Below are 15,828 nucleotides of genomic sequence, written 5' to 3'. Positions count from 1 at the left end.
GCAAGATGTAAATTTCCGGGAGAAAGGTACAACATAGATACAACCAACACTGTTGAATCTATCAATGATGTTTTAAAGGAACCAAGGAAATATGCGTTGTTGCCAATGATTGATGTGGTGGTGGGGAAGATTGTAGAATGGTTTAACAAATATCGACAGTTATCTTTGTGTGTACCAGAGAGGCAGATACTAGTTTCGTACGTGCATGGGATATTGCATCACAATTATCCGAAGGCAAAAAAGCTCGAGGTGAGGGAGCTAAACAGATTTGAACGTCACTACAATGTGATTGGGAAGCGCTAAACAGATTTGAACGTCATTACAATGTGATTGGGAAGGATGGTCAAGGTTATTTTGTTGATTTGAGCAACGAAACATGCTACTGTAGGTGTTTTGATATTGACCGGTATCCTTGTGTGCATGCACTTGCTGCCATCATGGCGCGTGGAGAAATGGCTGAACATTATTGTTCTAGGTATTATTGGATGGAGCAGTGGTCTTTGGCATATTATAGGACAATATATCCAGTTCCTCATCATTCATCATGGGAAAGTTACAGAATTCCTGAGGAAATCCGATCTCAGGTTGTCTTCCTTCCGTATGTGGAGAAAAAAAAAGGAAGACTACAAGTTACTAGATTCCCATCCGCAGGAGAATATCGGAGGAAGAAAAAGAAGAAAAAAAAGAGCTATCCACTATTGGTTGGTGAGAATGACGGAAGTGACAGCGATGAAAGTGGCAGCGAAGGAAGTGGCAGCGCAAGAAGTGGCGACAAGGGAGGTGACAACTAAGAAAGTGGTAACAAAGAAAATGATGAATGAGTTGTGGAACTTATTTATGTGTTGTGGAACTTATTTATGTGATGCAGAACTAATTTATGTGTTGTGGAACTTATTTATGTAATATGTTGTTCCTGTGTCGTAATACCGGTCGAACTAGTACAACTTATCCAAGTGATACTGGTACAAGTAGTACAACTATGTTATATATACCATGCAGGAAATACTAGTTTAACTAGTACAACTCTTTTGTTTTATAATTTGAAAGATCCCATATGGTAATTAATATGCAAAAGAAAATCAACTGGATAAAGTGATTGATGTTTAGAGTGGTTAATATTAAGTTACAATTAATTTTAACAAATTTTTTGAATATTTATTACACAATCACATATGGTCTCTTCATCTACCTTATACTTTTAGGATTTGTTAATATGTTTGTCCATGTTATTTTTGAAAACATACATAGAACGTATTTTTGCAATATTTATGCATCCATAATATTTGGGCTCATGTAAGTAAACCTAAACAAGTAGTACAACCGATGAAATTATAATTTTTATCTAGTACAACTAAGATTTGCATTTTCGGTCCAAAAGTATAATTATGTGCAATCTGGTTCAACTGGTTTACTGGTACAACTATGTGTTATTTTTGTTCAACCACGTTTAACATGTTTATAACATGTTTACGAAAGCTATTTTATTGTGTCTCATATTTTACACATGTTATTTAAGCTAATTGTTCCATCTTTCTGATAGTTGTACTAGTTGTACCATTCTTAATAACTTAGACTCACTAAAACCAGTAATATTAGTTATAGCCAATACCTGCAAATCTTCTCTATTAAACTAAACACAACTGAAAATCCAGTTTTTATAATGCAAAAACCACAAACAAGTTTCCTAACAAGGTTTACATCAGTAGAAGTTTTAAAAAGATCTAGTTTAACAAAAGCCACAAACAAGTTTCCTAACATAACAAAAGCAACAACTTCAATCACTTCTTAACAAAAGGAGACTTCTGCAAGTGTGAAGGCTTCAACACCCTCTTTGGCCTCGTCATTGCTTCTTTTCTCGCAGCTTCTGCCTCAACCTTCTCTGCAGCTGCTTCCATTACTCGAAGTGTATATTCCTCGGCATCATCTACAACAATGTCAGAACACATTAGAACCAATTTGCAATGTCAATGCTCCAAATTCACAGTGCAACAAGTTATCAGTTGCCTCTTTTTCTGGCTGCACCTCTAGCTCCTTTTGAGCCTCTTTCCCATCATTCTCAGCATCATCTACAACAATGTCAGAACACATTAGAAACAATTTGCAATGTCAATGCTCCAAATTCACAGCGCAACAAGTTACCAGTTGCCTCTTTTTCTGGCTGCACCTCTAGCTCCTTTTGAGCCTCTTTCCCATCATTCTCAGCATCATCTACAACAATGTCAGAACACATTAGAACCAATTTGCAATGTCAATGCTCCAAATTCACAACACAACAAGTTACCAGTTGCCTATTTTTCTGGCTGCACCTCTAGCTCCTTTTCAGGCTCTTTCCCATCGTTCTCATGCTCATTCCCATCATCCTCAGCCTCCTCGTCATGGTCCTTCTCAGTATCATCCTTCTCGTCATTATCCTCGTCCTCGTGCTCATTCCCATCATCCTCAGCCTCCTCGTCCTCATGCTCTTTCTCAGTATCATCCTTCTCGCCATTATCATCATCATGCTCAGCCTCCTTCCCATCATCCTCATCCTCCTCGTCCTCATTACCTGCAACAAGAACAACACACAACACAAGATTAATATTGTATTTATACCTTTGTCTTTTTTTCCACACACAACACAAAAACAACACACAACACAAGAAAAACACACAACAATAATACTTTTTAAAATGTAATTATACCTTTCTCTTGCTGTCCAGACGTTCCACCATCTTCATTATATTGAAAGTCCATATTTTCAAAACCTTTTCTCCCAATACTATCTCCTTCCAACATTTTTAGTCTTCTGTCAAAGCCCTCAAGCTTGTTATTAAAATTCCCTTCCATTGTAGTCATCTGAGTCATCAGACTCATCACCGTTTCTTTTAAACTTTCAAGATCTGCCACAGCTTCTCCACCGACAATCATCGGAGGCTCGTTCCCAGCCTCATGCTCCTCCTCCTCCAGTTGATCCCCTTCTAGCTGTTCTATCTCTAGACTTCGAGACTTAATATCTTCCTTGCAGATATCCTCCCAATATATCTGCCCTCTTTCCTGAACTATGAACTTCTTCCATACATCAACAATTGCATCATCATCATCCCCATCATCTAAAAGTTCCATATCTTCCCAACATCCTTCGTCCATTGTCTGGTAGATAACTTGTTGCTCACGTTAAATTGGTGGCAAAATACTAGAAATTGTCTGAAATAAAAAAAAAACAGATTAAGCATTATTAAGTTTACAGAACCCAAAGTTTCATCAAAAATTCCACAAACATCTTACTAAATTTTCACCTTTGTGTTTCCAAGAGCCTTATAAAGTTCTTCCAGTGCATATCCTGTTGTCCCAGTTGATGTGAACTTCCACTTGCACATTCTTGGACAACTAGGGTCGTAGTTTGGCACAGGTTCGCTAAATTCTGCCTTCAGGACAAGAATGCATTCAAATGCCAATATCTGCACAATGCACATCATTTCAAGCGAACATATTAGTTCATATATCATATGCTATATGCTTCTGAAATATTCATGCAATCTACCTCTAAAGGGTTGATGAACCCAAGAAATGCCCATTTCGGGTTTTCGGGCAGTCCTCTTCTAAAATGATATCCTTCACATGTTTGATCTCTTTCATGCAGTGATCAAACGTGAAACGTCCCCATGGAAATTTATTACACAGCTCTAGATCATCAACAATTTGCAGAAAAAAAGGATCGATGGGGCCTCCATATTTGGACTTCTCATCTATAATTGTGGCCAAAAAGTACAGAATAGCCACCTTCAGCCGGTCATTGGTACGATCTAGCTTCATCTGCGAAAGCTACTCTTCCACATCCCGAACTGTCACCTTTAGTTCTTCTTCCTCTGGTTTCTTCTTCTTATTCTTCAGCTTCTTCAGCTTCTTCATGAACATTTTCCTAAACTGTTTCTCCGCACATCGTCTTTCTAGTTGAGGTGCAAACCATGTGGAACAAGTGCTTGAACTGTGGGTGTTCGAGAAACCACCTCTTTTCTGATTCATCTAACTCCCCAAGGATCGTCATAAATTTGTATTGGTGGCATCTTGATTGAAGCTTACAAGACTTCCGATAATCCTTCGGTTTGAAGAAAAACTCATTTGGTCCAAGGGGGTTTACCGCCATATCCTCAGACTCCTGAAAAAAAACAAAACAAAATTACAGAAATATTAAACCATAGTTGTACAAGTATTATAACTTACACATCACAACTAATCTAGTTGTACTAGTTATATTAGTTATAAAAAATGTGGTCGTACTAGTTATACTAGTTCCACTGAATTTGTTTACAACATATTATTACCAGTTACATCATTTTCACTCTTTTAGTTGTACTAGTTATACGATACTGAGTTGTATTAGTTAAACTAGTTATACTTTTGATAGTTGTACCGGTTATATTAGTTATACTTAGCGTGGTTGTACTAGTTATACTAGTTCCACTAAGTTTCTTTTACAACATATTATTACTAGTTAAACTAGTTTCATTCTTTTATTTGTACCATTACACTTACTTATATAATTACACCTATTTGTTAGTTCAACTAAATCATAGACATTTTCAAAACTATTGTAAATTGAGTTGTTTACCGTTCTTTGCGCAGTATGGTCAATGGCAGCCTCGGGTGTGTGTGAATCTCTATTGTTGGATACAATCTCCTCATCGTGATTGTCTACACGATGTGAAGGACAATTTGTGGCAGATTCTGAGATTGAAAGTGAGGTTACTGGAGGTTGCAGTGGATTCTCAGCCTCACTAGGTGCCTGAGTAGGTGATTTTTGTGGCTCACTCGGATGCGTTGGGCCTGGTGTACCTTCGACATCGGCCTGAGAAGGCAATTCCGCTGATGGTGCTGGGGAATGATCGCCTTGATGTTTCTGTTCCGGTGGAGATGCGGTGTTCCGAGCCCGCTTGGTTGGATTCAACAAGGACCCACCGTCGACACCACTGTTTTGCTTCCTCTTCTTCTCTGCGGTCTCGGTTTCAGTGTTCTTCTTCGCCGCATCTCTTTTTTTTTCACGGCCTCTCTCCTTCTTTTCACTGATGTTTCTTTTTTCTTTCTCGCGGAGTCCTTCTTCTTCTTCTCCGCCGCTGCTTTCTTCTTCTTCGCCATTGACTTGTTCTTCTTCTTCTCCAGCGCATCTTCTTTGTTATTTTTTTCGGCGAGTCGAATCTTTGGAGACATAGTTTTTCAATGAGTGACACGAAATTGGAGAAATAGATCAGATTCAAGATGATTGTTGCCGAGTTTGATTAGTAATGGGAGATAGAGGGAGTTCGTGATTTAATCTGTAGGTTTCATTGGTTTTGTCGAAGACAAAGAATTTAGGGATTTAGGGTTATTAAAACACGGGTCGGATCGGGTTAATTGTAAGTGGGTGGATGACTGGTTGGATATGTAAATATATTGAAGTTTTAGGTTTTGTGGTATTTTCTATTTAATCTTGATTTATTTTTAATTCATTAAAAAATTAAAAAAAAAAAGGTCTATTCTAGATTTTTTTGTGCCCTCCTGGTCCATCCGAGCATTTGATTCTTAGGTTATGTTATGTTTTAGAGATTTTGTGATTGGAATCTTGAAGTCGAACACGGTAAAACAGTGAGATTGAACATTTGAAGAATATACACGTCCTTTGTTTAGTTTTTTTTTTTTTTTTTTTTTTTTTTTTTTTTGACATCACGTCCTTTGTTTAGTTAGGGATGGTCCATGAAAATATTGGTACTTAAGATGTTCAGCGGATTTGTTTACAGTGGCTAGTTCATGTGCAACCCACAGAGCTATTTTTTATTTTTGTTAACCATTCGATGTTATTGTAACAGTAAAAGAAAATAGAACTCTCTCTCCGTAGCATAAAAAAATATCCTGCTGCTGCATTTTGGCTCGTCTTCTAAGAAAGTTCACATGGTTTCTGATTCCATACCGAGTCTTCTCTATTATTGTATTATGATTACATTCTTATGCACTCATACTTAGTTTTTACTCGTTTTGTGAAGTTTTTGTCAGGCCGAAAAAAAGGCAGCAAACACAAGTTCATGCATATGTTTCTGTCAAAAATATTTCAGCAAAAATACCTCCGATAAAGAACCTAAATAAGAGATTCATATAATAAAGGGGATTGAATATTGCATAAAATTTCCAGAAACATCTCATCTTCTGTCTTCATAACAAATTACTTTCTCGGAGTGTAAAAATGAAAGAAAAATATCCACCGAAACCAAGAGCAATGAAACCTCCGATGCTATAAAAGAGGAAGTGCAGAAACACAACCTGTGAACAAAGTGACTGAGATCTCAGGGTTCTGTTATACGTTGAAGCGGAAAAGCATCACATCTCCTTCTTTAACAATGTACTCTTTACCCTCTGATCTCAACTGCACCAAAAGAAAAAACAAATAATACTCAAGAAAACTCCTGAGTAGGCGAAGAGAATCATATGATATATTGAGCTCATTTTTATGGATGGAGGGGAAGAAACCCACAAGTCCTTTATCTCTTGCTGCGGCAAGAGAGCCAGCAGAGACAAAATCTTCATATGCAACCTGAAAACAAAAACAAAAACAAGTGACAATTGAAATGATGTCCGGGTACAATATTATAACTGTACAAGAGAATCAATCAGTAATAGGAAATAAAAATGCTTACAGTCTCAGCTCTAATAAAACCCTTCTCAAAGTCAGAGTGAATGACACCAGCGGCTTGTGGTGCAGTCATGCCTGTATCAACAACAAAAGTTTTGTACTAAATTACTTTCGCATCCCCAGAAAACAATGCATGTTGAGAACCCAACTAACCTGCGTGTATCGTCCAGGCTCTTGTTTCCTGCCATAGGAGAATGGATATTTTAGAGGCAGTGTTTCAAACTAATACTGTTGATGTGAACATATCTCACCTTTTCACCAGAAGTGAAGTAGGTCTGCAAACCTAGCAGACTGTATGTGGCCCTGATAAGGTTCCCAAGGCCACTCTCGCTGACACCTAGCGAGTTCAAATATTCAGTCCGCTCGTCAAGAGGAAGCTCGGTTAACTCAGACTCAACCTGGTTTCAATGAAAGGAAGGAAGATTTGTTCAAGTAAAATCTTGGCCTCAGCGCATAAGAAAGATGTATGTATGATTCCTGACCTGAGCAGAAACAACGACATGACCAGACTGCAAATCCGAAGAAAGAGCCTTAACTTGTTGAACAAAAGAATTCTTGTCAGGGTCGGCAAGATCGTTTTCAGCAACATTAGCGACGTAGATCATAGGCTTCATGGTAAGCAAGCAGAGATGCTTGACGGCGTCCTTCTCGAGGTCATTCAATGCAACAGAGCGTGCAGGTTTCCCGTCCAGAAGGGCCTCCTGAATTCTTTGCAGAGCAGATTTTTCAGCTTCCTCCTTGACTTTGGACTGGGAATCCTTAGGCTTGCCTTTGTTAAGTCTGTCGAGCCTTTTGCCAATCTGATCCAAGTCGCAGAAGATAAGCTCGAGATTGATGACATCAATGTCAGAGGTGGGATCAACTTTGCCATTGACATGAACAATGTCGTTGTCCTCAAAACAGCGGACCACCTGGAGGATCGAATCCACTTCACGGATGTGAGATAAGAACTTGTTCCCTAATCCCTACATACAAAATCCAATCAATCAATCTTGTGAGTGAGTTTGTTGTAATAAGATACAAGACACGAGGAGAGGAGAGAATAATGACGACACCTCGCCTTGACTGGCACCCTTGACAAGACCAGCAATGTCCACGAACTCAATGGAAGCAGGGACCACTTTCTGAGAGTTGGTGAGCTTAGACAGCACTTGAAGACGAGAATCAGGAACTGCCACAATACCTACATTCGGCTCAATGGTGCAGAAGGGGAAATTAGCTGCTTGCGCCTTTCCATTCTCAACCTTTATTGGAAAAGATTAAAAAAAGAAGAAGACATTTTTCACAAACGCAAGGTGTTCGACGAAATGCCTCAGATAGATAGAGGAAGAAGCTCATAACAACCCCAAAAAAAAAAAAAAGAGGACTTACGACGGCGTTAAAGAGAGTGGACTTCCCGACATTTGGAAGACCAACGATTCCGGCTTTGAGGCTCATGCTTACTGTGGAAGAAAAGCATCGCTTCTCCAGAGTCAAAACTCCCACGAACTTGTTTGATTTTCCGGAGAAGCTGAACTGGTTTCTCAAGAGATGATGAGACTTGGACGGTAGCAAAGACAGAGCCGTGACGACGCTGCTACAAGCTGCTCTCGCCATTTTAACACACTGCTATTCTCTGCCTCTCTTCTTCGCCTCTCTATCTTTCTCTCTTTCTATCTCTCCCTCCCAGCTTTTTAAGGCCCAATACTAATAGTCCTCAGTTTAATAAGACGCCCCAATTCTGTACATTTTATTTACTCTCACCTTTTTTAAACTAAGAGTGACATTATTGGTCAGAACCTCTAAAAATATTTCAAGAAAAAAAATATAATACTACTATAATTACTCAGTTATGTTTTAGTTTTGCAAAACCAACTCAAATGTTAATGGTATGACATAGGCCTGGGCGTTCGGTCCCCTTCGGGTTCGGTTCGGTGTAAACAGGTTTTCGGGTTTTCGGATCTAAGCATATAAGTCTCATTCGATTATTGGAGATTTACGGTACGGTGTTGGTTAAGAAGTAACCGGGTTCGGATCAGTACGGGTGAAAGTTTCAAAATCCGGGGAAACCCAAAAACAATTTGGTTTCGGTTCGGTTTCGGATTTTAATAAAAATAAAATAACCAAACACCCGAAATAAACCAAATATAACCAAATGTAACCAACTGTAACCGGAAAATAACCATACATATCCGGAAAAACCAAATACATAGCACAAGTTCAACACACCAAATAGATAGCATAAGATAAGTTCAACACAACAAAACATAATAGCTTATCTAAGCCATGATCCGAAAGCAAACTTAAAAAAAAACAACATTCAACATACGAAAGCAAACTTTAAAGCAAAATTCTTGAACTGATGAAGCCATGAACATATATTCTCAAGCTTGACGCCTCAAATTTCTTAGTCTTCTAGTGGAATTGTTGTGTCCCCATACTCTGAAAAGAGAGTAAAAACGTTTATTGAACACTGAAAGACAGTAACTCAAAAACAAAGTAGTACAAGATTTGAAGATTGAATTCTCGGATATTAACTCTTTCAAGCCTGTCCACTTCTTCAAGATCACCAAGTATTTGTGCATCTTGACTCCATCTTTAGGTCTTGCTTCACCCATTGCTTGGTACACATTAGAACCTCAACCATGTAATGTGTGAGACAACTCCTATGTGGTTCAAGAAGCCTACCGCTAGTGCTAAAAACAGTCTTTGAGGCAACTGATGAGACTTGTAAGGCCAACACATCCCGAGCAATCTCAGACAAGATAGAAAACTTAGATGTGTTCTTTCTCCAAGATGACAGTACATCATACTCCACTCCAATCATCGGGTCAGGGGTTTGCACAAAATCTCTAAGATAAGTCTCCAACTCATCATTCTTTTCCCTAACCCCTATTTCATTGAGTTTTTGCTTGTACCTAACATCCATCCTCTTGTAACCCACTTAATCGTCAACAAGCTCCATCCTCTCAATACACTGGTCCCTAGATTGACTCTGAGCTTGCTCGGTTGACTGAGATGACTGGTCACTTGGATCTAAACCGCCTCCATGTCTTGCACTGTACTCCTTGAACAAACTTCTCAAGAGACTGAACAGAGACTCAGACATCTCCTTATACTCAATGCTATCAACCACATATAACTCCTCAAAACACATCTTTGCAAGCTCCAACTTATTGCTAGGATCGAATACAGTCGCCACAATTATAATCATGTTAATGTTCTTCACACCATCCCAGTAGTTGTCAAACTTTTTAAGCATCTTTGTCGCCTTAGACTTCAAATCAGGATCGTAGCTGCCAGAGAGTCCTTTCAGAGTAGTCGCGATAGTTACTATCTCACCATAGCACCTATGTGAATTGAGGGAAGTTGAAGCTGAAACCACCAACGTCGAGTTGTAGAAAATCATCAGAAACCAACACAGCTTATTAATGGCATTCCAATCCCTTAGCTGAGGAGGTCCTATCATTTTTTCTCCATTCTCAAGCTCGCAGAAGTGATCATTGTAGAGCTTGTCCTCTGTCTCCATCTTATCGAAAGCCACCTTGAACTTTTGAGTTGTTGTCAACATTAGATAGGTTGAGTTCCACCGTGTCTTCACATCCAATGGAAAACTTCATCTTGTGATCTTCTCCGAGTCAACTTTCAGCTCAAAAGATCTCAACCTGTTAGTATGTGATCTAACGTAGGAGATAGCATTACGGATAGCCACCACATTATGATCTATTTCAGCCATTCCATCTCTAACTATCAAGTTAATGATATGAGCACTACATCTCATGTGTAAAAACTCCTCATCTAACACAAAAGAGTGATCCGACCTCAAAGCAAAAGTACTCTGAAACTTCCTCAAAGTAGGACTATTGGCAGTAGCATTATCTACGGTTATGCAGAAAACCTTATCTATTCCTCATTCAGCCAAACACTCTAGAAGAACAGATGCTATAGTCTAACCTTTGTGATCCGTGATGTGTTTAAATCCTATATATGATCAGCTTTTTCAACAGCCAAGAAGCATCAATGAAGTGCGCTGTGATGACCATATAACTTGCACCTGTATAAAATGAACATAGCATCGTATGATCAGTTTCAGACAAAGACTAAATTGATGTCTAATTGATCAAATATTATAGCTAACCTGTATTTTGGGAAACCCAAATATCTGTTGTCAGAGATACTTGTTGTTTGTTACACAAGAACCAATTCTTGAGTGCTTCTTTCCTTCCCACATACATCTTGACAATGTCTTTAGTCGAGGTTCTTATTGAATGAGGAGTGAACACGGTTGTCAACAAACAACAAAATAAGGTATTAGTTACAACAAATGATAAGGCCAAAGACATACATATAAGAGAAATAGAGAATTTACCTTGTCTGCGAAATGTTTCTATGCTACACTTTCAAAGAATGATAAAGGCAATTGGCCTAATACAACCATCTGATTTTTGGCTTCTCTAAACTGACCTTCTGTCACCTTTGCCTTCTTATGTTTCCCATCATCATCAATAACGGGCTGCTTATTTTTTTTGTCCAGCTGACCAAGCAAGATGGTTCTTGCATACTTCAAGATGTTTCTTTTGATTTGATGTCCCTGAAGTTTTGAGACAGGACAATGTGTTCTTGCAGTGGTTGCATAATCACTTGTCTCGATCTTCTTTAGTTCTTGTGTAATGTTCCCAAACGTCTGATCTTGTAGGGAGAATACGCTTCTCTTTGGTCGGTTGAGATGATGCTTCACTAGTTGGCGGAGTTTCTTTCTTCTTGCCACCACTATTCGGTGTTTGAATTTCCCCTTTATCACACTAAAAGGGGAGAAGGTAAAGATAGCATAAGAAGATAGTGTTCTGGTCGAAAATGCTATCTTTGACATAACTCATAATTTAAGATAGCGTGTTCAAATATCTATGCTATAGTTTGTCTTTTTCAAATGTTAAATATGTTAAAAACGCCATCTTTAGTACATGCAGAGAAAATATTTCACTTTCCCGCTAAGTACTTAACGAAAAAAGGAAAATGAAATTCTCCCTCTTGTTTTCATAGATAAAACAAGGAAGAAAAGTGAAAAAAGGAAAAAAAAGAAGCTTTTCACGGTTTAGGTTTTGCTCTCCATCTCCTTTCTCTTCCTCTTCGTTCCAAGACCTAATTGCCGACTTAATCTCCGACAAATATTTTTCCTCCTTTGATTATGTTGTTCATCCTGGGAGATTATTTCCTTGCGGAAATCCCCTGAATGATTTACCGATGGGAAATTTTCCGCTTACCTAACCTAACGGAGTACGGCGGATGGTGAGATGGACTCGATTCTATGCACGGCACTGGAGGAAATCTGTTGTCAGGGAAATATAGGGATCCCTTTAGTTTTTCTGGTTACGGCTCTCTCCCAACCTCTCTGTCCCTCCGCCAAGGCTCATGTTTGTAGAAATATGTTATCGATCCCGCACAGTTCAAGGCGAATAACATTGTGTACGGACCATCGGATTTTTCGATTCAACAGCACATACTGGATTTGAGGATCCTCGCCAATGAGAAGCTCTGAGGTAACTTCGTTGGCTTGGTTCTTAAAAATCTATCCTGGGTGGTCGGAGATTAAGTGGGCTTTTTTTCTAACGGATCGAGTTATGTTTGCCTGATTCTGCAGGCTCCAACAAATCACAACGAACAGATCTCGAAGATGGTGGAGAAGACGGCTAAGTTTGACTAATATTCCTGAGATTCCCTATCCTCCTCATTGTATCATAACTTGTTCGTGGTAATATCCCCTTGTTAGATTCTAAAACTGCTTGTTAGATTCTCAAGTCTCTTGATTTCTTCTCCTTATAATGAATCAGCTATGCAGAGTGAGCACTGTGTCACTCTTAGGCGAAAGAATTGCGTTAATGGTTTTGTGGGTTTGATGGAGAAAGACGGTCTAATGTTTTTGTGGATTGGTTTAAGGAAAAACAGATTGAGTCGTAAGTTTTCTCTTCTTCTTATAACAGGATCACTTCAACCCTTTTTGGCATATATCTTCAACTTAACTGAAACATCCCTGTGTTTTCCGGATATAAAGATTGTGGTTGTAGGTATCTGTATTTGATTTTGTGGCTACTGCACTCTCTGCCCGAAACCATAGTGTTCTTCCTCCTCCAAAATATATTGTAGTCTACTCTGCTGGCTGCGCCACATTTGTCCTTCCTCTTCATGTTGCAAAAGACATCAGAGGTGCTCTGGCACATCTACAGGTATTAGCAACTCTGGTAAAAGGCTTGATGCTTCTGAAATTAGCCTTGTTAGTTTATACAATTAGTTTAAACAAGAAGCTCCTGAGGCGAGAGTTCATGGCGGCATTGCCTTTATCACTGCAGAGACTGATTCTGCTTCCAGTCCGACAACATAGCATGCTTACCAGAGGAGGAGAAGAAGCTCCTGTCTTGCAATTTCGATATCAAATAAAATTTTGGTTTAGTTTTTGTTTAGCTTTGGTTATTTTGTAAACAATTTCGATATCAAATAATATTTTTCAAAATATTATTATTTTGTAAACAATTTCGATATATAAGTTTTTTTTTTTTTTTTAATAATGCTATAATAGCAATTATTATTTGTTATTATAAGTTATACAATTGGACAACTAAAAAACGCTATCGAACTAATACTTTAACATAGCATACACAAAAAAGCTATCTAAAGTGCCCGAGAAAAGATTGCGGGGGAAGATACAGCGTTCGCCATAACGTTGCAATAGCATTTTCTTCATGCTATATATGAGACGTTTTCTTGTAGTGTCATCTTTGTTATTGGTTTCTCGGTCAAGAGATGATGTTGAGTCCATCTGAAAAAGAAAAATAAACGAAACACACAAAGTTAGTTTCAGCTATAAACTATGCTACAACAACTCTAAAAGATCCTAAGTTCAAACAAAAACAGTTCCACAAACCAAACCGTATCTTAAACTAATTTAACTCGACTCATACTCGGCTTAGTACACATGCAAACCGTAATAGATAGCTAATCAAACACTGATTTGACTCGAAACAACTCAGATCAAAAAGAACAAGAGTCGAAGATAGAGAGAGATACAATACCTGCGATTGAATTCTAGAATGGTCAGATGAAGCAGGATATGGAGAGGACAGGTGATTTATAGTAGCCATTTAAGCTGCTTAATGATGACAATCAAGAATCGAGGAAGCTTTTTCGTAACTAGGGTTCGACAAAGCTCTGTAAAGAAACCCAAGAACCGAAGATATTCTTAATATATGTGTAAATGAGTGTATGTATACACGCTTGATATAAATGCTCGGTTTAATCGGTTACCTTATATATGGATATCGGTTTATAACCGACCCGACCCATAGCCCAAATCGTTGGGCCTTAAAATCCAATTGGTATTTTGAACGGATCCGTTACCGATCTGGACCCGCAAGTTCGGTTTGGATTAAGGTGTGGGCTTCGAGTTCAGTATAATACGCCCATGCCTAGTATGACATTTGTCATTTGAACTTCTTGAACCATCTCTAACCATAATACCAAAACACCATATATATTTTTAGAAACTCGGAAATGAGAACTTTACTTTGTTCTCTTTCTAACTTTAATTATTTTTCTTTTTCTTTAGATGTTGAGAAGTCTTGTTAGAACTTGCTGATGGAGCTGTTGTAATAAGTATATGTGATGTGCTGGGTTTTAACGTTCAGTATCCTCTGATACATTCATATTAATTTCACCTATTATTTCCTTACAAAAACTTAAGAATGCAAGATATTTGAACTTGTAGAAGAAAAAGTGGATGATTTACCAAAAAAAAAAAAAAAAAAAATCAATCTCATGTTGCTTTTGTGGCCTAACCCCATTTTAATTAAGCTGCTCACTACTTTTACGTTTTACCACATCAAAGTAATGTCATTTGTAAGTTTATATCCATGAATCTTCAAATTAATGATCAGTAGTATCTATATTGTTATGGAACAAAAAATAAATCTTTATATATAAAGAAAGCTTTGGATCCCTCCTAGAGTGTCCACCTCAGCTGCCAGCGCACAAATTCGAGTCCTATAGTCTCGACACGTGTCCTCTTTCTAAACGCTCCGTTTCATTTAAATCAGAGCGTGATCGTATGGGCTTTACATGTTAACTGACCGTAATGTTATTTTATTAGCCCAGTCCGAAAAGTTGAACAGGTATGAATATCCAAACGCAACGTTTTTGCTATTAGAGTTACACCCATCTCACATTCGCCGTTGCAGACGAAAACTCGATATTGGGTTCCGACTGTGATGTTTCACCTTCTTCTTTATCATTCCGTCAGATACACGATCCTGTTCATCTTCCTGATTGAGAGAAACTGGAAACGTTTTCTGGTTACGCTCAAGCGAAGAGTCGTCTACAATTGAGGCATCAGCTATTGACGGTCTATAATTCATTGCTTTCCCATTTACTGCGATCATCATAATCTTCAGCTATAAAAAGGTATGTTTTTCCCCATGAAATTCATCCATTCTTTCTTCTCATTCATAAGCTTTTTAAGAAATATACCTTTGAAAATGGCTAACCCCTCTGTCCTCCTTGCCGATTGAACGCCGGCGGTTGTCCCTCCACCGTCGATGTCTGCCTCCTTAGTTTTTGGGAAATCAGGAGTGTAAATTGCGGCGGCGACCTAATGGGGTTCACATGCTCCTCCTCGAAGCTCAGGTAAATCCACCGTCAAAATCATTATGTATTTGGGAGATGATAATTGTTTTGTTTGTTGATTATGTTTCGCGTTCTTCATGTATTGATTATTATACTTTTAAACCTAACTTTTCTTTTAATGGAGATCCATTTGTTCATGTCTTCATTATCAAAAAAAATTTCCATAAGCTTCTGTTATCTTAAATAATTGGACAATGATTATTGTTTTGTCTGTTGATTCTGTTTCGCTTTATTCGTAAATTCATTAGCAAGCTTTTAACCCAAACATTCAATTTGAGTGGGATCCATTTGTTTATTTCTTGATTATCAGAAAATCTTCCCCGAAGTTTCTTTTATATAGTTGATGATGAAATTGGCGATCTTTATATGTATTAAAACATTATTTTGAGGAGTTAGAGGAAGAGTCCCCAAAGGATAACTCCGTCGTAGTGGTATGTTACTTCTGCCACACCTCTTATACTATACCATTTCAAGAAAGGTTTTCTATTCTTTAATGCTGAAATTGATTTATCTTGATGGCAGTATGTGTTACCCTACGAGCT

At 38.2% G+C, this 15,828-nt stretch overlaps 2 protein-coding genes and 1 long non-coding RNA gene across 4 annotated transcripts; 1 reads left to right on the top strand and 2 right to left on the bottom strand.

The window, feature by feature from the left end:
- Positions 1–2,166: 2,166 nt before the first annotated feature.
- On the bottom strand, positions 2,167–3,126 carry LOC106297551 (glutamic acid-rich protein-like). Its single transcript, XM_013733769.1, has 3 exons — positions 2,682–3,126; positions 2,307–2,545; positions 2,167–2,208 (listed from the first exon to the last, which is right to left on the bottom strand). The coding sequence occupies exons 1-3, from the start codon at positions 3,124–3,126 to the stop codon at positions 2,167–2,169; spliced, it is 726 nt and encodes a 241-aa protein (XP_013589223.1).
- Positions 3,127–6,097: 2,971 nt separating this feature from the next.
- LOC106296437 (ribosome-binding ATPase YchF) lies at positions 6,098–8,335 on the bottom strand. The gene is made up of 8 exons (XM_013732570.1): positions 8,009–8,335; positions 7,693–7,881; positions 7,120–7,602; positions 6,889–7,035; positions 6,791–6,818; positions 6,642–6,712; positions 6,479–6,538; positions 6,098–6,370 (listed from the first exon to the last, which is right to left on the bottom strand). Exons 1-8 carry the CDS (start codon positions 8,231–8,233, stop codon positions 6,302–6,304), a joined length of 1,272 nt encoding a protein of 423 aa, XP_013588024.1. The 5' UTR covers positions 8,234–8,335; the 3' UTR covers positions 6,098–6,301.
- Positions 8,336–11,670: 3,335 nt separating this feature from the next.
- LOC106299099 lies at positions 11,671–13,037 on the top strand. Of its 2 annotated transcripts, XR_001261676.1 has the most exons (5): positions 11,671–12,153; positions 12,255–12,365; positions 12,445–12,567; positions 12,666–12,837; positions 12,961–13,037. It is a non-coding gene; the product is annotated as an uncharacterized LOC106299099 (long non-coding RNA). The 2 variants fall into 2 exon arrangements; XR_001261675.1 differs by having other exon boundaries at positions 12,666–13,031.
- The last annotated feature ends 2,791 nt before the right edge of the window (positions 13,038–15,828 follow it).

Source organism: Brassica oleracea, chromosome C6, assembly GCF_000695525.1.
Source record: "Brassica oleracea var. oleracea cultivar TO1000 chromosome C6, BOL, whole genome shotgun sequence".
In the NCBI taxonomy this organism is placed as follows: domain Eukaryota; kingdom Viridiplantae; phylum Streptophyta; class Magnoliopsida; order Brassicales; family Brassicaceae; genus Brassica; species Brassica oleracea.
The sequence above is the reverse complement of the archived record's forward strand: the minus strand, read 5'-3'. Positions and strand labels throughout refer to the sequence as shown.

Coding starts and splice junctions, on each gene's coding strand:
- LOC106297551 (XM_013733769.1), bottom strand. CDS start 3,126: ATGGACGAAGGATGTTGGGAAGATATGGAACTTTTAGATGATGGGGAT. Junction 2,546..2,681: donor GTCTGGACAGCAAGAGAAAG/GTATAATTACAT, acceptor TTCTTGTTGCAG/GTAATGAGGACGAGGAGGAT. Junction 2,209..2,306: donor AGCCTGAAAAGGAGCTAGAG/GTGCAGCCAGAA, acceptor ACATTGTTGTAG/ATGATGCTGAGAATGATGGG.
- LOC106296437 (XM_013732570.1), bottom strand. CDS start 8,233: ATGGCGAGAGCAGCTTGTAGCAGCGTCGTCACGGCTCTGTCTTTGCTA. Junction 6,819..6,888: donor ACTTCACTTCTGGTGAAAAG/GTGAGATATGTT, acceptor CTCCTATGGCAG/GAAACAAGAGCCTGGACGAT. Junction 6,713..6,790: donor AGCCTGGACGATACACGCAG/GTTAGTTGGGTT, acceptor TTGTTGATACAG/GCATGACTGCACCACAAGCC.